The sequence below is a fragment of the Staurois parvus genome, unplaced genomic scaffold, assembly GCF_062004578.1.
Source record: "Staurois parvus isolate SC_StPar_1 unplaced genomic scaffold, SC_StPar_1.0 ptg000827l, whole genome shotgun sequence".
NCBI classification, from domain to species: Eukaryota; Metazoa; Chordata; class Amphibia; order Anura; family Ranidae; genus Staurois; species Staurois parvus.
Genome location: NW_028318623.1, coordinates 8,045,599 through 8,069,855, shown reverse-complemented (window position 1 = coordinate 8,069,855; position 24,257 = coordinate 8,045,599). Strand labels below are relative to the sequence as shown.

At 48.1% G+C, this 24,257-nt stretch overlaps 2 protein-coding genes across 2 annotated transcripts in view; one reads left to right on the top strand and one right to left on the bottom strand.

Annotated features, from left to right (window-relative positions):
* The window catches only part of LOC149443908 (cell adhesion molecule CEACAM8-like), a 45,893-nt gene extending 44,255 nt beyond the window's left edge, over positions 1-1,638 (bottom strand). The window contains exon 1 of the mRNA XM_089655236.1: positions 1,413-1,638. Coding sequence (XP_089511362.1) covers positions 1,413-1,638 — 226 coding nt within the window. The remainder of the gene's footprint in view (positions 1-1,412) is intronic.
* Positions 1,639-5,084: 3,446 nt separating this feature from the next.
* LOC149443907 (cell adhesion molecule CEACAM7-like) overlaps positions 5,085-24,257 on the top strand; it is a 41,258-nt gene continuing 22,085 nt past the window's right edge. The window contains exons 1-3 of the mRNA XM_089655144.1: positions 5,085-5,130; positions 5,622-5,978; positions 22,113-22,365. Coding sequence (XP_089511270.1) covers positions 5,085-5,130; positions 5,622-5,978; positions 22,113-22,365 — 656 coding nt within the window. The remainder of the gene's footprint in view (positions 5,131-5,621; positions 5,979-22,112; positions 22,366-24,257) is intronic.

Here is a 24,257-nt window from a genome sequence, read left to right as displayed (position 1 = left end):
AAGCCCTGCCTACATCAAAAAAGGTATTTTCATATTTGCAATAAATCACATAATACATTTTTCTAAAGGTCGTGTCATTGGGTGTTCTGGTCAAATGCTTCACTTTCCATTGGAATGCATTCAGCTGTGTTTGAATGCAAAATGCAAGGTTTGGTAGGAATAGCCGACATATGACCTGCTATCCCCGCAGTTCACACCCACCTTCACCACATGCTGTCCAGGGCAATTTTGACATTCCTCACACATGTCAAAGTCAGAATTGTGGCTGCAAAATTACTTAGAACCCCCAAACATTATATATTTTCTGAAAGCAGAGACCCAGGGAAATGAAAAGGTGACCATTGCAATTTTAATGTCACGTATTTGTGTAGCCATTTATCAAAAGCAAATTTTGAGGGAAAAATAAAAAACTTCAATGAAATTTAGTGCACACAAACTCAATATAATACCCATTTGTTTTTGGTAACATATAAATACAAACCAAACACGTCAAGATTTAACGTTGTGCACGTCCATGAAATGGTGACAAACTATGGTACTTAAAGTGGTGTTCCAGTGAAAATAAAAAAATAAAAGTCAGCAGCTACAAAAACTGTAACTGCTGACGTTTAAAAAACAGCTACTCACTTGGCCCTCAATCCAGTGGTGCCCATAACCCCCCCTTTCCCCCCGCACGTGCAGCCCGTTTCACCAGCCGCCCTGGTTTCCCCGTGCTTTGGCATCTTCAGTGTGGGCACCCGGCTGTGACAGCTTGCGGCTTCACAGCCGGGTACCCACTGCGCATGCGTTTCAGTGCGCTTTCTGAATGGTCCCGTAGTCTTCTAGGACCTGTCACATGTCCCAGAAGACTACGGGGAGGGAGAGGGGAGGACAACTTCCACTTCCGATCACCTAGGCAATCGCAGTGGAATTAGGAGCGGGTACCTGTCAATTTCGGATACCCACTCCCGAAAGGTGCCAATCCTTAACAGGGAGCAGAGGACCAGTCCTTAAAGCAGAACGTTCTCTTTTGGGTGGAGCTCCGCTTTAAAACTGCACTTTAAAAGCCTTTTCCAGGTTATCAATTTAGAATTATGACCTTAGAATTATTGTTCTCACTCCAAGGTTCACTGTGATACCTCACATGTGTGTTGCAAGTACTGTTTATATATGCATGCCGGACCTACACGCATTTGCGTGCATGCTTGAGGGAATAGGGATACTTTTTTAAAAAAATAAAATTAATTTAATTTAAATTTTATTATTTTTACACCTTTTTTTCATTTTTCTTTATAGTTATAACAAGGGGGCAAACAAGCTTTGGGCAGTGACAGGTACTCTATATTCATTTGATGTTCAGCAATCTCTAATGACATGAATGACTTGTAGCGTGTAGATTTTAATAAGAGGTCCACTTCACTGATGGCAATTACCAGAGTTCTTTGAAGAACGTTGAGCAGATCGTTCATCACTGACAGACTCCGGATGTCTTGAAACACTGCCACAAGCACAGTAGGTATGATGGCGTGTGATCTGGTGAAAAGGACCCAGTAGAATCCAGACCATCTCAGGTTCAGGAAGTCCTACCAGAAGGTCGAAATTAGGTGATTGAGGAACGGGGGCATAAGGTCCAATCATAAGTCCATCTGCATCTGCCATTTTCCTATAGCCCCCCAGCAAAGTTCCACAAATACCTATTGATCCTGCCAGTGAAGTACACCTAATGCAGCTTCCTGTGATGGGGTGACAACACTGCACTACTACTGGATTCAGAGGAGAGTTGTCACTTCTACTGTATGTAGGCTGTTCTTGCTTGAACTACTGTGGGAAGAGCTCTGGGGAACAGGGTATATCTCTTGAAATGCTTCAGCATATTTGCTTTGTACAGTGTATCATTGCAAGGGTCTTCTATATTGGTCATCCAGGTTCTGGAAACACCAAGAGACCCTGTCCCAGGATTCATTTCATACGTGTGATGTACACATATACACATACACTTTGTTAATATCAATAAATGATGATGGAAGTAATGCACTAAGCTGGTGTGCCCTTCTTGCTCTATTTTTCTACGTTCTTTGTTGTATTCAAGAGATTTAAAGTTGTTGTAAACCTCAGACACAAAATATGAACAATGCATATCCCTCTATAGTGTGCACTTGTCTCAATCCAGTCCACTAAGTGTCATTTCTGTCTGCTGCTTCCTTCCTCTGCTATCAGCATGAGTCACTTCTGACACGTTTTCCTGACACCAAGAGAAAAATTCTGATGGGAAGGGACCTCCAGCTGATTGACAGCCTCAGCCCTGTTCCTGTGTAAATGGTTCTGTATTCTTCTGGGACTTGTCACGTGCCCCAGAGGACTATGGGGAGGGAGGGGTGTGTGCCCTCCTTCCAATCAGCTCTCACTGAGGTCTGCAGTGTGCACGTTTAGCTCCCTGCCCCCCTGCTTTCTTAAAGCTCAGACAAGCTTTATAAAATCAGCACTTTGGACAGATGTAGAGAAGAGCAATTACAGATAAACAGGTACAACTTATGTAGGAGGATTTGTCTCATCTCTGTGTATCACCTGAGGACTGTCCTCTAACTGGGTATATTTAAGGGTTTACAACCACTTTCAAATTCTGCCATAAAGTAGTTAAAGTGTTACTAAACCCAGGACCCTTCATTCACTATATCCGGTCTCCCAGAGTATACACAACATAGAAATTATTTATAAATATAAACTGCTAAATACCTTTTCTTATCAGCAGTTAGAGCAGTCTTGTGACTTCTATCAGTGTCCAGGAGAGCACATGTTAAAGCTTGTAGGAGGAGTTTTCATTCTGCTCTAGGAGGGTGCAGGATCCCTGACCTCTGTTTGGACAGAGCTGATTGGCCTTGTGCTGGTCACATGCACTGTCCCAAGAAATAAACACCTCTCTAGCAATACACACCAAACTGAGCATGTGCAGAGTGACTCCACACGTTGTCTTATCAGGAGATAAGAGGGGGCACTGGCAGAAGAGGAGGATCAGAGAAGTCAAGATCAAACAGCGCTTTTACTTCATGCAGGGGATTGACCCCTTAGGTTCCACAGTGAGTATAACAAGCATGCTTAACTGCTTGTCAATGCAGTAATGTTGGGAGGTATGGGAGAGGGTATTTATTCTTTGGGCATTTTTTTCTATGGTTGAACTGGATGGATTTTTGTCTATTTTCAGCCAGACTAACTATGTAACTATGTAACATACTGAACCCTGGTGCCTTCCTGGAAAGGAATGCTCCAGCATGGGGGGAAGGCACGCTGCCTTCCCAGGCACCTGCTGCCATGTGGCCTCAGGTAGGCGACCCGAGGGCCTGAAGTAAGACAGAGAGTGACCCTGGTTCTTCAGTAAGCTGACTGATGGGAGCTGTCTGCCAAAGATCTGTCTGGTATCACTGGAGGGTATTGCTTGGAATATTTGAAGGAGGTTACCATTCTGTCCTTGAGCCTTGTGAGTATTTTTGCTTTGCTACCCCTCTGATGCTATATAGTCAGCATGGGTCTGTAAACAGTGACCCACCTGGTGTCCTGAAGATCACTGTCTATTTACCCCCTTCCTGTCATCGGGATTTTGCTCAAAGCTGCTACTTAAGAAAATTCCATCCTTAACTGTAATTATTTTTATTCTTGGCGTATTATACTAAATTCCCCATCCCTACCCAAGTTCTCCAATAATAAAACAACAAAAACAACAACCCCTACACTGGTTATTGGAGACAGCAAGTGAAAGTATGTGTGCACCTGGTTGCAAAACTACCTTGTGCATGGCAGCGGGGGAAAATTAGGGAAGGCCTAGACAATACCTACAGCGGCTCCTACGGAGGTAAGCACTACAGCACCTAATTGCTATCACAAGGGATAAACCCCCATGTGGCAGCACTGGCCAGATGGTGGGTACTCTTCATGGAATCATTAGGGGTGTAGTAGACCCCAATGTCTCCTCAACAAGGGGTGGACTGACCATTTGGAAACTCGGGCACTGCCCGAGGGCCCGGGGTCAGTAGGGAGCCAAATGAGATGCCCCTGGTACCTTTTTCATAGGCTTTTTTGAGTTTGGGCAAGGACACAGGGGCGCCATGAAAAAAAATGGAAACTCGGGCACTGCCCTAGGGCCCAGGGTCAGTAGGGAGCCCCATGAGATGCCCCTGGTACCTTTTTTATAGGCTTTTTTGAGTTTGGGCAAGGACACAGGGGCGCCATGATCCCCTTTTGTCCGGGGGCCCCATGAGTTGTCAGTCCGCCCCTGTCCTCAACCCTTCACAGTATGTAATTGGGCACAGATCCACTCAGATAGATGCTCCTCTGGCTGTACCAGCCAGAAAATGGAGGATCGGAAAACCAGAAGTGACAAAATCATTGCAGCTTCCAGTTTCTTTCAGGCCAGAGGAGAGGGTATTTATTCTTTGGGCATATTTATTTTTTGGAAAGGATTGCTCCAGCCTGGGGGGAAGACACACTGCCTTCTCAGGCACCTGCTGCAATGTGGCCTCAGGTAGGCAACCTGATGGTCTGAAGTAAGAGCGAGAGTGACCCTGGTTCTTCAGCTGACTGATGGGAGCTGTCTGCCAAAGATCTGTAAGGCATGGATGTGCCTTGGTCTGCTCCTACTTTCTATCATTGTGGTCCCGGGAACCCTGTAAGAGAAGGAGAACCTGGAAACCACAGGGGGCGGAAGGAGGACATGCAGAGGGGACAAGGATGCAAAACATTATTCCATGACATAAACTCTCCTGTGAATGACTTGCTCATCAATATCTACTAAAAATCTGAAAAGTATGGGCTACTTTAAATGCTTTGAATAGGAACCATCCATGTGCAGAGTAACAGCAGATTGTGAAATATTACATTACTTCCCTTACTATACCTCCCACACCTTGTATTTCCCCGTACACGGAGACTCATCCAGACGTAAAGCAGACACAGGGGAACACTAAGCACATACAAATTGAGATTTATAGATATAATATATCCTGGACCTAAATAAAGGAATCTGGCAAATCAAATGTGACACAGAGGATTGCCAGGAACAAAGAAACATCACGGGGAAAGAAATCTCTATTGTTTAATTTGTGTGTCTAAAAAGAATGATCACCAAGCAACTTTCCTTTGGCTCCCATATTATTGTGTCAGGTAAGTGAAGTGCCATTTGAGAAAATGATAGTAATGGTATGATACAATTTTGTTGGCAGGTGCATTCCAACATGTATACCCAAAGATTGGTGTCTGTGCTGCTGGTTGTTTGTTTAACATTGGTGAATGGTTTAGATGTCAACCATTATGCCTACCTTACTGCTGAGTGAATCTGCTGGTTTGTGGATGGAATGCCGCTAACCCCCTGCAATGGCAATGGTGGAGGAGAAAAAGTGCGTGTTTGAGGGAGAGTTGGTTGGGAAGGAAACACAGTATAGAGAGGGGCTGCTAATGGAAGGGGGGAGTAATAGGAGGGTAATAGGTGAAAGAAAAAAGAAGAAATATAGGGTGATGCTGGAGGACAAGGAGAGTCACAGTACAGGGAATGCAGGTAATAACTGATGGGCGAATCCCTTCAAATCATACATGGGCAAATGGCTACCAATTATTCACTATGATCCCTGATCTTCTTATCTCACTTTCTCTTACAGTTCTCCTCGGTGTGTTAGTGAGTGTTTCCAGTGGAATGATGAGTATTGAGGTGATCCCTCAGAATCCGGTCATCGGGGGATCTGTCACTCTGAGTGTAACTGGTGTTTCTGAGAGAATTCAGACTTTTATTTGGTATAAAGGATCGAACACAAACAGAGAATATCAAATCTTTCGATATCTCACCCTTGGTAATGCCCAACTATTACTTGGACCTCTGTTCATCCCTGGTAGGATGACAACTTTCCCCAATGGATCTCTACAGATCTCCAACCTAAATAGAACCGATGAGGGAAACTACACAGTGATGATACAAACAAATAATCAAAGTGATATAACGGCATACTTGAAAATTGTTGGTGAGTATTACATCATATAATTGTCAGACAGATTTACCCTTTAAATGTATTTTTTTTTTCACTTTATTTGAAAGCAAAAGATATACGCGGGTTTGGGGGATTAATCTGCCGGCATCTGGCTTCTGTGTTCCGGCCCCTGTGACGCCGGGACGTACGGGCGCTGGCGGCGGAGGGAAATTTGAAAATTTTAAAAAATTTTATTTTTTTCAAAACAAGCTTTACATAGTAAAACATTGCTGTTTCAACCCGTTTCACGTACATATTGTCCCTAGTGCTTTGTCCTGTGCCCTGCCTGCATTTTGTCTGTTCTTTCTGCCTGGAAACTGAGAAACGTCCATGGCGTCCAAAAAGTGTCTCTTTAGGTCAAAAGCGGGTTTAGATCAGCTAGAGAACAGCGATAGTAAATCAGAACCACTTGCAGAATTGAGTGATAATGATTTGTGGGGAAATTCGTCATCATCAAAACGATTCTGCGACTTTGCTCAGCAATGTGCGAACTTGGCGCTATATTTCAAATTTCAGTGTTTTCGGTTTGATTATATTATTGAATTAAATGTATTCTTATTATATTATTATTTTTTATGATTATTTATTAAATTATAATTTATGATTTCGTGTTTCAAGTTTTATCATATCCGGAATGTTTACTAGACTCTTGTTCGGACAGATTTCAGTGAGTTATTCCTAAAAATTACAGGCCTACAATAAAAAACTACATATTTCCATGCAAAAAAATGGTACCGCTTTCAGCACCAAAAATCTGAAATAATCATACCGCTAGGGAGGTTAATCTGGACAAGATAAGAGCCTTATTTACAAAAGGTAAATTTACCCTACCACTAAAGCCTAGTACACACAATCAGAAAATCATATGAAAAATACTGCTTTTGAAGCAATCGCGGGATTATCTGATTGTTAGTATACAGCTTTCGTCCGAAATTATCTGAAGGGATAAGCACAAAAAATGTTCTTTTATGATACCAGATTGTACGATTTTCGCTTAATCAGTACAGTTTTTGTACGTATTTTTGTCAAAAATACAATACAAAATACATTACATCACTTCCGAATTTTCTTTCTGTCATGCATTTTTGTGACTTCTGTCGTACATTTTTGTGACTTTAGTAAACTCTTCACTTTTGATATAAGACTAGCATGCAAAAAAAAGAATAAACGGACGATCGTTCGTCCAATATTCTCATTGTGTGTACAGGGCTATAGGGAAAGCTTCATTCACACCATCCCATAGAGACTAGCTGGCTCATGTACACTTTTGCTATGGAGACATTTTAAGTTGAGCTGGCAGACTATCCAGTCATATATCCTTCATGCTTGTGAACTCAAGACTATTAACCTCCCTAGCGGTATTCCCGAGTGTAGCTCGGGGTAAAATGTCAGTACCAAAATCGGTAACCCCGAGCTACACTTGGGTTTACCATGCGGCGCTGCATAGGGAGTCCCTGCAGCACTTACCTTGTCCTTCGCTCCCACAATGTGTCCCCTGAAGCATCCCCGGCCATCTACTCCGGCTGATGCCGGCATCTGGCTTCTGTGTTCCGGTCCCTGTGACGTCGGGACGTACGGGCGCCGGCGGCGGCAGGAAATTTGAAAATGTTAAAAAATGTCATTTTTTTCAAAACAAGTTTTACATAGTAAAACATTGCTGTTTCAAACCATTTCACATACATTTTGTCCCGAGTGCTTTGTCCTGCGCCCTGCCTGCATTTTGTCTGTTCTTTCTGCCTGGAAACTGAGAAACATCCATGGCGTCCAAAAAGTGTCCCTTTACGTCAAAAGCGGTTTTAGACCGGCTAGAGAACAGCGATAGTAAATCAGAACCACTTGCAGAATTGAGTGATAATGATTCGTGGGGAAATTCGTCATCAGACACTGAAAACGATTCTGTGACTTTGCTCAGCAATGTGCGAACTTGGCGCTATATTTCAAATTTCAGTGTTTTCAGTTTGATTATATTATTGAATTAAATGTATTCTTATTATATTATTATTTTTTATGATTAAATTACATTTTTTACATTACATTTTTTATGAAAAATTACAGCCTACAATAAAAAAACTACATATTTCCATGCAAAATAATGGTACTGCTTTCAGCACAAAAAATCGGAAATAATCATACCGCTAGGGAGGTTAATGAGTGATAGGTGGATAGATAACAATATCTTCACAAACACAGATGTCTGTTGTATAAGCAGGGGCGTATTTACCATAAGGCAAACAAGGCACCTGCCTAGGGCGACATTTTTCAGGGGGGCAGCACCTCCCCCCAGAAGAAGCGATGAAAGAAGGGACACGCGTGCCATGGGAACCAGGTGGGATCCAAGAGAGGCTGTGGGCTCCTTGATGGTGTATGTAGAGCCTGACTCCCGTTTCCAGGGATGTCCAGAGCTTTGAAGATGAGTGTCTTTCTCTCTATCACCAGGGGGGGTAGTGGAAGGCTCTCTCGAGTGGGGGGCAGGGGTGTTGTTGGTCAATGTCAGACTCTCTTCGCAGGAGGGGGAAAGGGGGTGGTGTTGGTCAGTGTCCGTTGGGGCAGACAATTTTTGTGTTGCCTATGGCAGCACAAAACCTAAATACACCACTGTGCATAAGTGGAATGATTAAAGTAAATGTATGTCTTCGCAAAGGTAAATTTGTACACCTGAACGATTTTCATAAAAAATTTAATTATCCAGCATTAGTATGTTATTAAAATACTGCAGATCAGGGACAGCAACCTTTTCCACATTAAGTGTTAATTAACATGCAATAAACATCCTGCGTGCCCATGCATCATAGCTAGAGATGAGCGAATCGAAGTAGGCGAAGTGGAATTCGTTTCGAATATTGGAAAATTTTCGATTCGCGCCGAATCCGAAAAATAGCCTACTTCGGACGCGCGAATTGAAGTTTTTCCTAAAATGGCGGCGACATGTGCGGCGACGGAGCGGGGATGTCTGGGAAGGCGCGCAGACAAGGCGCGCTGACCCATAATGCATTCATTAATGACATGTGATCGCATTAGCCAATCAGCAGCCAGCCAGCCAGCACTGTGTAATGGTCGAGCTATAAATAGCGGCGATTTTAGAATTCTTCATTTGCCTGCAGTCATTCAAGAGAGGCAGACCTGGCTGTATGCAGGGAGAGAGTTAGGGCCACAGAAACGTTACTTGGGGACAGAGAAATGTTACTTAGGGACAGAGAAGCATTACTCAGGGACACAGAATTGTTACTGAGGGCCACAGAATCGTTACTTAGGGCCAAAGAAACGCTAGTTAGGGCCACAGAATTGTTACTCAGGGACAGACAGAATTGTTACTGAGGGCCAGAGAATTGTTACTTAGGGCCACAGAAACGTTAGTTAGGGCCACAGAATTGTTACTCAGGGACAGACAAAGAATTGTTACTGAGGGCCACAGAACTGTTACTTAGGGCCACAGAAACGTTAGTTAGGGCCACAGAATTGTTACTCAGGGACAGACACAGAATTGTTACTGAGGGCCACAGAACTGTTACTTAGGGCCACAGAAACGTTACTCAGGGACACAGAATTGTTACTGAGGGCCACAGAACTGTTACTTAGGGCCACAGAAACGTTAGTTTGGGCCACAGAATTGTTACTCAGGGACAGACACAGAATTGTTACTGAGGGCCACAGAATTGTTACTGAGGGCCACAGAACCGTTACTTAGGGCCACAGAATTGTTACTCAGGGACACAGAATTGTTACTGAGGGCCACAGAACCGTTACTTAGGGCCACAGAATTGTTACTCAGGGACAGACACAGAATTGTTACTCAGGGACACAGAATTGTTACTGAGGGCCACAGAACCGTTACTTAGGGCCACAGAATTGTTACTCAGGGACAGACACAGAATTGTTACTCAGGGACACAGAATTGTTACTGAGGGCCACAGAACCGTTACTTAGGGCCACAGAATTGTTACTCAGGGACAGACACAGAATTGTTACTCAGGGACACAGAATTGTTACTCAGGGACACAGAATCGTTGAATTAAAGAGTATGTCAGACAACATGCAGAGGAGTGGCAGAGGAGGCAATGTTTTAGGAGCGAGCAGACGTGGCAGCACAGGAAGGGGTCGAGGCAGCACTATTCGCAGCCAGAGGCCAGTGCTCCCGGTGTCATCCAGCGGTCGTGTCTCCACCGACAACCCTGCCGTCATCGATTGGTTGGCTCGGTCGTCTTCCTCTTCCCAGGTCACCTCTGACACCTACAGCCAACGGTCGGTGGGTACGTCAGACACAACCGTTAGTTGGCATGGCCCGGGAGCAAGCCCACTGAAATCACGTGTCCTCTACCTGCCCCTGTCCTTTGGTGTTCCCTCACCAAGCGAAGTATCGCATGCTGTGAGCTCAGCCCCACTGTACAGTGAGGAAGAGCTAACAGAGGGCGGTCAGGAACGGGGGGAGACATCCGCCTTTTCAGCAGCCAGGCGAAGAAGTACTGGCGAGGAGAGTGGCTCGGTAGCCGGTCTAGAGACAGGTCTGTCTCCTGACCCAGACGCAGCCGAGGGGGCTAGTAGTGAGGCGGAGACCCTACTTGATGATGAGGAGGTTGATCGCACTTGGCAGCCTCGTCGTCATCAGGTAATTTCTTCCGCATCATCAGGAGAAGAGGGTGCCAGCTTGGCAGCGAGCGAAACAGTCGGTGGGTTGCCCAGGAGGCAGCAGGGTCGCAGCAGTGTCAGTGGAGCCAAACGGCCACGGAGTAGAGCACCAGCTCCACTGCAGCCTACCACCACGGCCAGTAGTGGTGCCGGTGCGCACGGAGGAAGTAGCAGTCAGCCAGTGAGGAGTAGCGGGGGCAAAGTTTCCTACTCGGTGGTGTGGCAATTTTTCGTCAAGCCGCCCGAGGAAGTAAACGTAGCCGTATGTCGACTATGTGGTCAGAAAGTCAAGCGTGGCCAGGGGGCCCATGTTGGGACTACAGCGTTGCGTCAGCATATGCAGCGTCGCCATTCGGTGGCCTGGGAAAACCGTGATAAAGATACGGCGGTTCTGCCTGCCCCAGCCCCCGCTCCATCACCCGCTCCGTTACTTGCTCCGTCACCCGACGTCAATCGCCCTCTCTCAGCCAGTCAAGGCTCCAACACCTCTGCTGAGGGGAGTTGTCGCTCGTTGGCATCTTCCGCTTGTTCAGATGCTCCTTCTCCTGCTACTCCTCTTCGCGGATTCCGTCAGCAGTCTTTCTTGGAATCCGTTTCCAAGAGACAACAGTTTGCGAGCACGCACCCGACGGTGCAAAAGCTGAACGTCCTCCTGTCCAAGTTGCTGGTGCTGCAGTCCCTCCCTTTCCAACTGGTGGACTCAGCACCTTTCCGAGAAATGATGGCTTGTGCCGCGCCGCGGTGGAGAGTGCCAAGCCGTCATTTCTTCGCCAAAAAGGCAGTGCCAGCCCTGCATTCACATGTAGAAGAGATGGTGGGCCAGTCTTTGAGCATGTCGGTCTCTGCCAAAGTGCACGGCAGCGCCGACGTGTGGAGCTGTAACTACGGTCAGGGACAGTACATGTCATTTACGGCCCACTGGGTGAACGTGGTGCCGGCACAGCCGCACCAGCAACTTGGACAGGTCACGACGCTTTTGCCTCCACGTTTGCACGTCCTTGGTCCAGCAAACATGTCCGCCTCTACCACCTCTTCTTCCGCCGTGTCCTCAGCCGCCACCCCCGTGCCAAGTCCCATTACCCGACCGGCATATCACATGTGCAGGGCGCAACGGTGTCACGCTGTGCTGCACCTGGTATGCCTTGGCGAACGTAGTCACACAGGGGAGGAACTTCTGAGTGTAATGAACAGAGAAATCGACAGATGGCTGTCTCCGCGCAAACTGTAAATCGGAACCATGTTGACCGACAACGGAAAGAACATGGTGTCTGCTCTGCGTCAAGGAAGGTTGTGCCATGCGCCATGCATGGCTCACGTGTTCAATCTGGTTGTCAAGCGGTTCCTAAAATCCACCATCCCACTGCAAGACATCCTTAAAATGTCACGTAAACTTTACCTGCATTTCAGCCATTCCTACACCGCAAAGCACACCCTCATTGAGCTGCAGCGGCAGAACGGAATTCCACATCATCGCCTGATCTGCGACGTTGCAACAAGGTGGAATTCAACCCTACACATGTTAGACCGCCTTTACGAGCAGCGAAAGGCCATCACCGATTTCCTGATGTTACAAGCGGATAAAGGTACTCCCTGTGTAACTTCGATGTCAGCCATTGGCAGCTCATGCGTGACACCTGCCGCTTGCTCAGGCCCTTTGAGGAGGCCACGCTATTCGTGAGTCGGCAGGACTATGGGATGAACGACGTCATTCCTCTGTTGCACGTCCTGGAACAAATGCTGTTAACAATGGCTGGTCAGGGTGCGGTAGACGTGGCGCACAGATCTCAACGCCACATGACCCCTGTGGGGGCAGGACAGGAAGAAGAGGAGGAGGTAGAGGAGGACATTTGTGCTCAGGAATTATTCAGTGAAATGGGTGGTTTTTCCACTCAGCGGACAGGAGTGGAGGAGCAGGAGCATCTGGTAGAGGAGGAGGAGGAGGAGACAGAGGACCCAGACGCACCGTGGCAGTATGCTGTGGAGATGGAGGCAGGGAGTCCCTCGCATTCCTTGGCGCAAATGGCCCATAGCATGCTCGGTTGCTTGCGTAGCGACAGCCGAATAATAACCATCAGACAGAGGGATGACTTTTGGCTGTCCACCTTGTTGGACCCTCGCTACCGTTCCAAAATGGTGGCCTTTTTCACACCTGCTGAGAGGGAGGCCAAAATTACGTACTATAAAAACCACCTATGTAGTCAGTTGGTCTCTACCTTTGTGCGCCAACGTCCATCCTCAGACACTGTGGGCCCTGTGCGCTCGCGTTCCGCTGCCATGGCAGCAGGGGAGGGGTGGGGTGGTAGGAGCAGTGGCAGCTCCACCAGCAGCGGCTGCCTCAGTCTGCAGTCGATGATCAGTAGCTTTCTTCACCAGCGCAGTGAGGAAACTACTAACCAGCCGCAGCAGCAGCAGCATCAGGTGGACCTGGACCAGGAGCTCAAACAACAGGCTTGGGCCTACTTGGACAGCACCCTGCCAACCGAGGTAGACAATCCCCTTGACTACTGGGCAACGAAACTTGACCTTTGGCCCCAACTAGCTGAATTTGCCCTTGAAAGGCTGTCATGCCCGGCCAGTAGCGTGGCATCGGAGCGCGTGTTTAGTGCGGCAGGAGGTATTGTAACTCCGCGGAGGACACGACTGTCCACCCAAAGTGTGGAGAGACTCACGTTTGTGAAAATGAATCAGGCGTGGATTAGTCTGGATTTCAAACCACCAGTTCCTGACACAACTGACTAAATCCGCCATGAATCATGCCCCAAACATGTGCCACTTTCAGGTCTCCTCACACACTGCTGGTGTGTTCCATTTTTTGTCATAGGGTGCTGGCAGATTACGGGCCTCCCATAGCTGCTGCCAGGCCCCTAATCTGCCATGGGCCCCTATACCGCCTCCTCATGCTGCTGCCAGGTCTACAGTCTCTCATGGGTCCCTGTACGGCCTCCCATTGCTGCTGTCTCCATCGCTTCACTCTGCCATGTGCCACTTTCAGGTCTCCTCACACACTGCTGGTGTGTTCAATTTTTTGTCATAGGGTGCTGGCAGATTACGGGCCTCCCATAGCTGCTGCCAGGCCCCTAATCTGCCATGGGCTCCTATACCGCCTCCTCATGCTGCTGCCAGGTCCACAGTCTCTCATGGGTCCCTGTACGGCCTCCCATTGCTGCTGTCTCCATCGCCACACTCTGCCATGTGCCACTTTCAGGTCTCCTCACAGTGCTGGTGTGTTACATTTTTTGTCATAGGGTGCTGGCAGATTACGGGCCTCACATAGCTGCTGCCAGGCCCCTAATCTGCCATGGGCCCCTATACCGCCTCCTCATGCTGCTGCCAGGTCCACAGTCTCTCATGGGTCCCTGTACGGCCTCCCATTGCTGCTGTCTCCATCGCCTCACTCTGCCATGTGCCACTTTCAGGTCTCCTCACACACTGCTGGTGTGTTCAATTTTTTGTCATAGGGTGCTGGCAGATTACGGGCCTCCCATAGCTGCTGCCAGGCCCCTAATCTGCCATGGGCCCCTATACCGCCTCCTCATGCTGCTGCCAGGTCCACAGTCTCTCATGGGTCCCTGTACGGCCTCCCATTGCTGCTGTCTCCATCGCCACACTCTGCCATGTGCCACTTTCAGGTCTCCTCACACTGCTGGTGTGTTACATTTTTTGTCATAGGGTGCTGGCAGATTACGGGCCTCACATAGCTGCTGCCAGGCCCCTAATCTGCCATGGGCCCCTATACCGCCTCCTCATGCTGCTGCCAGGTCCAGAGTCTCTCATGCCATGTGCCACTTTCAGGTCTCCTCACACTGCTGGTGTGTTCAATTTTTTGTCATAGGGTGCTGGCAGATTACGGGCCTCCCATAGCTGCTGCCAGGCCCCTAATCTGCCATGGGCCCCTATACCGCCTCCTCATGCTGTTGCCAGGTCCACAGTCTCTCATGGGTCCCTGTACGGCCTCCCATTGCTGCTGTCTCCATCGCCACACTCTGCCATGTGCCACTTTCAGGTCTCCTCACACTGCTGGTGTGTTACATTTTTTGTCATAGGGTGCTGGCAGATTACGGGCCTCACATAGCTGCTGCCAGGCCCCTAATCTGCCATGGGCCCCTATACCGCCTCCTCATGCTGTTGCCAGGTCCACAGTCTCTCATGGGTCCCTGTACGGCCTCCCATTGCTGCTGTCTCCATCGCCACACTCTGCCATGTGCCACTTTCAGGTCTCCTCACACTGCTGGTGTGTTACATTTTTTGTCATAGGGTGCTGGCAGATTACGGGCCTCACATAGCTGCTGCCAGGCCCCTAATCTGCCATGGGCCCCTATACCGCCTCCTCATGCTGCTGCCAGGTCCACAGTCTCTCATGGGTCCCTGTACGGCCTCCCATTGCTGCTGTCTCCATCGCCTCACTCTGCCATGTGCCACTTTCAGGTCTCCTCACACTGCTGGTGTGTTCAATTTTTTGACATTGGGTGTTGGCAGATTACGGGCCTCCCATTGCTGCTGCCAGGCACGTAATCTGCCATGGGCCCCCGTACCGACTCCTCATGCTGTGACGTTGCAACAAGGTGGAATTCAACCCTACATATGTTAGACCGCCTTTACGAACAGCGAAAGGCCATCACAGATTTCCTGATGTTAAAAGCGGATAAAGGTACTCCCTGTGTAACTTAGATGTCAGCCATTGGCAGCTCATGCGTGACACCTGCGCTTGCTCAGGCCCTTTGAGGAGGCCACGCTATTCGTGAGTCGGCAGGACTATGGGATGAACGAGGTCATTCCTCTGTTGCACGTCCTGGAACAAATGCTGTTAACAATGGCTGGTCAGAGTGCGGTAGACGTGGCGCACAGATCTCAACGCCACATGACCCCTGTGGGGGCAGGACAGGAAGAAGAGGAGGAGGTAGAGGAGGACATTGGTGCTCAGGAATTATTGAGTGAAATGGGTGGTTTTTCCACTCAGCGGACAGGAGTGGAGGAGCAGGAGCATCTGGTAGAGGAGGAGGAGGAGGAGACAGAGGACCCAGACGCACCGTGGCAGTATGCTGTGGAGATGGAGGTAGGGAGTCCCTCGCATTCCTTGGCACAAATGGCCCATAGCATGCTCGGTTGCTTGCGTAGCGACAGCCGAATAATAACCATCAGACAGAGGGATGACTTTTGGCTGTCCACCTTGTTGGACCCTCGCTACCGTTCTAAAATGGTGGCCTTTTTCACACCTTTTTTTTTCCATTTTGTCATAGGTTGCTGGCAGATTACAGGCCTCCCATAGGTGCCGCCAGGCCCCAAATCGGCCATGGGCCCCCGTACCGCCTGGTCACGCTGCTGCTGAGCCCACAGTGTGACCTGGGTCCCTGTACCGCCTCCCATTGCTCCCACTCTGCCATGTGCCACTTTGAGGTCTCCTCACACTCCTGCGGTTTTCCATTTTGTCATAGGTTGCTGGCAGATTACAGGCCTCCCATAGGTGCCGCCAGGCCCCAAATCGGCCATGGGCCCCCGTACCGCCTGATCACGCTGCTGCTGAGCCCACAGTGTGACCTGGGTCCCTGTACCGCCTCCCATTGCTCCCACTCTACCATGTGCCACTTTGAGGTCTCCTCACACTCCTGCGGTTTTCCATTTTGTCATAGGTTGCTGGCAGATTAAAGGCCTCCCATAGGTGCCGCCAGGCCCCAAATCGGCCATGGGCCCCCGTACCGCCTGGTCACGCTGCTGCTGGTCCCACAGTGTGACCTGGGTCCCTGTACCGCCTCCCATTGCTCCCACTCTGCCATGTGCCACTTTGAGGTCTCCTCACACTCCTGCGGTTTTCCATTTTGTCATAGGTTGCTGGCAGATTACAGGCCTCCCATAGGTGCCGCCAGGCCCCAAATCGGCCATGGGCCCCCGTACCGCCTGGTCACGCTGCTGCTGAGCCCACAGTGTGACCTGGGTCCCTGTACCGCCTCCCATTGCTCCCACTCTGCCATGTGCCACTTTGAGGTCTCCTCACACTCCTGCGGTTTTCCATTTTGTCATAGGTTGCTGGCAGATTACAGGCCTCCCATAGGTGCCGCCAGGCCCCAAATCGGCCATGGGCCCCCGTACCACCTGGTCACGCTGCTGCTGTGCCCACAGTGTGACCTGGGTCCCTGTACCGCCTCCCATTGCTCCCACTCTGCCATGTGCCACTTTGAGGTCTCCTCACACTCCTGCGGTTTTCCATTTTGTCATAGTTTGCTGGCAGATTACAGGCCTCCCATAGGTGCCGCCAGGCCCCAAATCGGCCATGGGCCCCCGTACCGCCTGGTCACGCTGCTGATGGGCCCACAGTGTGACCTGGGTCCCTGTACCGCCTCCCATTGCTCCCACTCTGCCATGTGCCACTTTGAGGTCTCCTCACACTCCTGCGGTTTTCCATTTTGTCATAGGTTGCTGGCAGATTACAGGCCTCCCATAGGTGCCGCCAGGCCCCAAATCGGCCATGGGCCCCCGTACCGCCTGGTCACGCTGCTGCTGGTCCCACAGTGTGACCTGGGTCCCTGTACCGCCTCCCATTGCTCCCACTCTGCCATGTGCCACTTTGAGGTCTCCTCACACTCCTGCGGTTTTCCATTTTGTCATAGGTTGCTGGCAGATTACAGGCCTCCCATAGGTGCCGCCAGGCCCCAAATCGGCCATGGGCCCCCGTACCGCCTGGTCACGCTGCTGCTGAGCCCACAGTGTGACCTGGGTCCCTGTTCCGCCTCCCATTGCTCCCACTCTGCCATGTGCCACTTTGAGGTCTCCTCACACTCCTGCGGTTTTCCATTTTGTCATAGGTTGCTGGCAGATTACAGGCCTCCCATAGGTGCCGCCAGGCCCCAAATCGGTCATGGGCCCCCGTACCGCCTGGTCACGCTGCTGCTGAGCCCACAGTGTGACCTGGGTCCCTGTACCGCCTCCCATTGCTCCCACTCTGCCATGTGCCAATTTCAGGTCTCCTCACACTCCTGCGGTTTTGCATTTTGTCTTAGGTTGCTGGCAGATTACAGGCCTCCCATAGGTGCCGCCAGGCCCCAAATCGGCCATGGGCCCCCGTACCGCCTGGTCACGCTGCTGCTGAGCCCACAGTGTGACCTGGGTCCCTGTACCGCCTCCCATTGCTCCCACTCTGCCATGTGCCACTTTCAGGTCTCCTCACACTCCTGCTGGTTTCCATTTTGTCATAGGTTGCTGTATGGCCTCCCATTGCTGCTGCCTCCACCGCCACACTGTGGCTCCAAACACTGGTTTTGGCCCCGTGACTGGCCAAATGAGTGAAGTGTGCGGTGATTCTAAGATCGACGGCACTCATCTGCATGTCATACTGACTGACAGTATTATTTCTCTTCCCCAGCAGACTCCAAGGGCATTTAAATTAAAGGTACAGTGTTCTGCACTAATATTAAGTCTCTCTGAAGCCTAGAAACACCCTTTTTGAAGTTAAATTCACAGCGAATATATTCGACTCGAATCGAATATTTTCCACGAATTCGCCGAATCAGTCGAATCGAATTTTTGAATACTTCGCTCATCTCTAATCATAGCCATATAGTTTCTTTTCATATTTTGCACTGATACAGTTGTGTCCAAAATTATTCAACCCCCACTGAAATTGAGTGTTTTGGCCAGTTTGACATTGCTTTTGATCATTCAGTCATCTTGCTTACATTTACATTAAAGAGGCACTTGTAGGTCAGACAAATATAACATAACAGTTATAATGAAATAACCACAAATGTCTTTTCTGTGCTCACAGCATTATCAGTTTTATTCAACCCCCAAGTGACATTCAATCTTAGTACTTAGTACAGCATCCTTTTACAGTTATAACAGCTTTTAAACGTGAAGCATAGCTTGACACAAGTGTCTTGCAGCGATCTACGGGTATCTTCGCCCATTCTTCATGGGCAAAGGCCTCCAGTTCAGTCACATTCTTAGGCTTGCGCACTGCAACTGCTTTCTTTAAGTCCCACCAGAGGTTCTCAATCGGATTTAAGTCTGGTGACTGCGATGGCCACTCCAAAATGTTCCAGCCTTTCCTCTGCAACCATGCTCTAGTGGACTTGGAGGTATGCTTGGGATCATTGTCCTGTTGAAAGGTCCAACGTCTCCCAAGCCTCAGGTGTGTGACGGACTGCATCACGTTTCCATCCAATATCTCCTGGTACTGAAGAGAATTCATGGTACCTTGCACACGCTGAAGCTTCCCTGTACCTGCAGAAGCAAAACAGCCCCAAAGCATGATTGACCCTCCACCATGCTTCACAGTAGGCAAGGTGTTCTTTTCATCATAGGCCTTGTTCTTCCTCCTCCAAACATAGCGTTGATCCATGGGCCCAAACAGTTCTAATTTTGTTTCATCAGTCCACAGAACACTATCCCACAACTTTTGTGGTTTGTCCACATGGCTTTTGGCATACTGCAGTCGACTCTTCTTATTCTTTGGAGACAGCAAGGGGGTACGCCTGGGAGTTCTGGCACGGAGGCCTTCATTACGCAGTGTGCGTCTTATTGTCTGGGCTGAAACTTCTGTACCCACATCTGACAAATCTTTTCTCAGTTCCTCAGCAGTCACACGGGGACTTCTCTCCACTCTACGCTTCAGGTAGCGCACAGCAGTCGAAGTCAGCATCTTCTTTCTGCCACGACCAGGTAGCGTTTCAACAGTGCCCTTTGCCTTGAATTTGCGAATGATGCTTCCTAAGGTGTCTCTTGGTATGTTTAACATCTTTGCAATCTTCTTATAGCCATTGCCCTTCCTGTGAAGAGAAATCACCTCTTCTCTTGTCTTCCTGGACCATTCTCTTGCCTTCACCATGTTTGTAACCACACCAGTAAATGTCTAGAAGGAGCTGAGTATCACAGTCATTTTAAAGCTGCCTAATTGGTGCTTATTATGCTTGATTGCTGCTCGGTGACATCCACAGGTGTTTTCAATACCTGATGGAAAGCACCTGTATGAACCTCTGTTCTTCAGAGTGGTAGTCTTTAAGGGGTTGAATAATTGTGGCAATGAAGAAACCACATAAGAACCATTTACTACTGTATTACATAAACAATTGATGTCATTTTAGTTGCATTTGGGTAGTTACAACGTCCTTGTAGGATTTGATTCTGAATACAATTCCAAATGTACACTATAGTCCCTAAACCCCTTTACAGCATTGGGGGTTGAATAATTTTGGACACAACTGTAGTTGCACTGTGAATGGCAAGTTAAACTCAACTATTTTTATTATATTACCCAATCAATTAAATTCAAAATACTAACAACAACATACAAAGCCATCCATAACTCTGTCCCCAGCTATATCACCAATTTTGTCCACAAGTGTAGGCAGGCAGTGCTTCATCACAGTGCCACTGCAGAGGGAGAGGAAGGAAGAAAAACATATTCCTCTTTAGTTTCTTGGGTCACTGGGGAAGCAATCCGGTCCGATGTTGCCACCCCATATGACTCTGGTGGCCATCTTGGGTCAGGCAGAGTCTATTTAAGACCCTGGCTCCCTGGTTTGACATGCATTTTGGGAGTGGACAGGGCAGGGACAGGTTATCAATCTTTCAGGGAAAGTGGATAACAATAGGGACAGGATAGGGACATGATATTCTTCCTAGGAATCCTCTCCTATTGGGCTCAGACTAGCCAGGCCACATTCCACCTTCAGAGACAGATGCTGTCAGTGCATCAGATCCTTCTCCGCTCTACATTTTTGGCACAGAACTGTGAGTGTTCCCAGCTGGGAGACTACCCACTGGGCTGTTTGTATCTTTGAGCTGTTCCTTCAATACAAGTTTGTTAATTGCAACCAGACTCATTGGCGCAGCACACAAATATTACCTAAACTGCCCTCTCTGCTCCTACCAAGACCTCCTGCTCTCTAACTCCCTTGTCTCCTCCTTCCATTCTCATCTCCAGAGTGTCTCCAGTGCTGCTCCCATCCTCTGAAACTCCCTACCTCAATCTGTCACAAATATTACCTAAACTGCCCTCTCTGCTCCTACCAAGATCTCCTTCTCTCTAGCTCCCTTGTCTCCTCCTCCCATCCTCATCTCCAGAATGTCTCCAGCACTGTTCCCATCCTCTGGAACTTCCTACCTCAATCTATCTGGCTATTTCCTACCCAGGCCACTTTTAGGTGATCCCTGAAAACGAATCTCTTCAGAGAAGCCTATTGTGAGATGGGGAAACAGCTCTCATTGTTTGAACACTGTTTGTGTGCAGTAAATTATTGTGTGGAATAAATTAATGTTTTGACTGACATTCTGCGGTTTAGCCACAAGATGACACTGTTTTTTTAACACAGGCTCAGACTGCATAGATATTTGTATATTCATCAGAGGTGGGGTTTTCACACAGAGTTGGAGTTTAGTGAACAGGAAGAGGAGACTGCAGCCATGTTTTGGACGATGCTGAATGAAGGGGCCGTGTGAGCTGAGAATCCAATGACATCCAGGTGTGAAAGCGTCCCTCACTAACCAGAGATTGCTGCCAGGAAGCTGATGAGATTGCTGCCAGGAAGCTGATGAGATTGCTGCCAGGAAGGCTAATGAGAGCAGAGGAACTAAGCAACATTTGTTTTGTTCAGAGTCACCAGCGGATGCAAAGCAGACCCGGGTCGATAAGATCGTGCACGCACCTCATTTCAGTGTTGGCGCCTAGAGACTGAGTCCAGGCTGATAGTTAGTTAGGGTCTCTGTTTGTGTCAGGCCACAAGTGTTGTTACTGATTATTGGAAGGACTCCACCACTTAAAGTGATATTTCACATTGGAGAGCTGATAAAATCCTACAAACTCAAGCCAGACTGGCATTTTGCTCAGAAGGAATACTCAGGCACGTGCTACAGGACCAGTTATGGGAGGGGGAATACTGTAGATTTGTGTAAGATTGTAAGCTGTTGTGCTGCACCGCAGGCTAGCCCATACCGTACACCCATACACTGATTCCTGCTCTTTTAGGGTAATAACAGGTAAGGTGTGGCAGCTTATTTGTGCCCGCCAGTAGGTAAATTACTACACTTTCTACCTTCATCCATCAGAAGGCGCCATACTGTGCAGCACAAGGGTCTCAGCCTTTGGGCTGGGTGTATGTAAATTTATTGTATGTTTCCAGCATTTGCGGTTGTGTTTATTTGCCACATCTAAGTAAAATTCTGTTGTGGCAAAAGCTGGTGTTGGGGTTGCTTTCCTCGTTCGTGACTTCACTGTATCCTGGGGAGGCCACCCCGGTACATGGCTTACAACTATCATGCCTCCAACTAACAACTGAATTTTTAACTCTTCCATCAGCTCATCCCCATACCTATTATCTTTTGTACCACTTTTCCCATCCTATTAGGTTGTAAGCTGTTATGAGCAGAGCCCTCGTGTTTTTTTATTGTATTGTAAGTGTACTGTAACCCTTTAGATTGTAAAACGCTGCGTAAACTGTTGACTCTGTATAGATCCTGTTCATATTTACTGTTAACATGTATTAGAATGACTAATATGATTTCCATTTTCTGCAGACATGGTTAGTAAACCAACAATTACAGCCTCTACCTCGCTTCCTAAGGAAAATGATACGGTGACCCTCACCTGTACCTCTACTAATGCAGAGAGGATAGTATGGAGCAGGGTCCCCTCTGGATCCACCTTGTCTTCAGATAACAGGACTATCTCCTTCCCTAGGATAAAGCGTATAAATTCAGGGGACTATCAGTGTGAAGCTGAGAACTTTGTCAGTAAGAGGACCAGTGAACCCTACACATTGACCGTAGCTTGTAAGTACCTAATACATCTATCTATGTACCTTATATAGAAAACAGAAATTGCACTGATTCTCATTTTCAAATGTCAGTCGCCAAGCTGGTCTTAAGTTGGCCATAGATGGGTAGAATTTTGAATGCAAATTCTTGAGAAAAAAAGGTTCTAAGAAAGTCCTTTCATTTTTCTAATCATTATTGGGGTCAAATCAACAATCATTTTTGACCACAGTAATGAGAAAATTCAAAAGAGCAGGATGGAAAATTTTTAATTTATATTTCCAACATTTTCCTAAATTTTCATACAAACTTTCCTAGGACTTTTCCTAAGAATTTTACTTTGGAAATTCTATCCACCTATGGCCAGCTTTAGATTTATCTAGAGTTACATAAGAGTCTTCAACATCATTAAATTGGAACTCACCCTAAAAGGGAAAGTCTGCTTAATGTCCTCCTTCCCCCTTCCTCTCCCCATTTGATACATCACATTTTTTGGGGGGGAGCAGGAACATAGTTTTGGTAGCTGCTCCCACTTCTGTTCAGATGGGGACAGTCATAGGTCCCAGAAGGTCTTGTGACCATTCACAAAGCACCGTTTGGGTCACACATCGACAATGGGAAGCCAGCTGTGATGCTGCAAAGTATCACAGCTGGCTTCCCACAGTAAACATGCCGGTGTCGGGGACCCAAAGAACAGTGAAGAACTACAGAGGACAGCGCTGGATCCCTGGACAGGTAAAAGTCCTGTTATTGAAAGTCACCAGCTACAGTATTTTTATCTTTCTAGCATGAAAAACCTCTTTCATTTTTCTTAGATGGAAATAACAGCATGCAAATTCCTTGGGGAACTGGTGATCAGTTGAGCACTCCAATTTGGCAGTTAGCAGAAAGTGCTCTTATTCTTTGGTTTTGCAGCATTTTTGGCATGGCCAAACAACTTCTAGTCCTCCAGCAGCTTTGGAGCTACTCTGTGTCATCTGGCAAAATCCTAGTGAGGAAACATGTTGGGGGGGGGAGTCTATGTGTCATTGCCCACAAAGAAGAAAGGCACATTCAACAGATAGAAGCTCTGGAGCAGTAGGTGCATTCCCCCTATACTATATTGGGCAATTCTTCACTTAATTCTGGGAAAGTACTTATATAAAGGCTCATTTACAAATGTGTCACTCTTTGATACCGCAACCTCCTGAATGGGAATACTACAGTGCAATCATGAGCCTAGTGTTTGACGGATGCTGTGCTACCCCATTCACTTCAAAGGGTTATATCTTTATTATTATTATTGTACAGGATATATATGGCGCCAACAGCTTGCTCAGCGCTTTACAATATAAGGGAGACAGTACAGTTCAATACAAGAGGGAAAGGAGGGCCCTGCTCCTTGGAGCTTACAATATCTTTTGTTGCAAAGCATTTTGATTTTTGTTTTGAAGCACAACATCATGGTTGCAGCACGTGTACAACCCTTATTGCCTTTGCAGCTTTAGGGAGGAAGTTGGGGGGCAGTAAATATGTGGCTTACCCAATGACGTAGCATGAGGGGGCAGTCGGGGTGGCAGCCCCAGGCACAAGATCTAGAGGGGTGCAGAAAACCCCCCACTCTTGCCATGCCCGTCGTCATGACTCCCAAATGTGCAGTCTATCCTTTCGCCCATTAGCAGCCTGAGACCGGGCGCTGTTTGTTATTGGCTGATCAGGGTCACGTGATGTGGATGCAGAGGTGTACAAAGCTGACTGTGGCAGGTGATAGTGGTCAGTTGGCACAGCTTCTTGCTCCCGCGGCCTCATTTTGCTGTCTGGGTTTTTGCTCTGGATCTCCTTGCCCGATGTAGGCTGTGACTTCCAGCACTGCGTGGGAGACAAAAAGAGCCATACCAGGTGAGTGGTGATGGGGGACATGGCTGCATT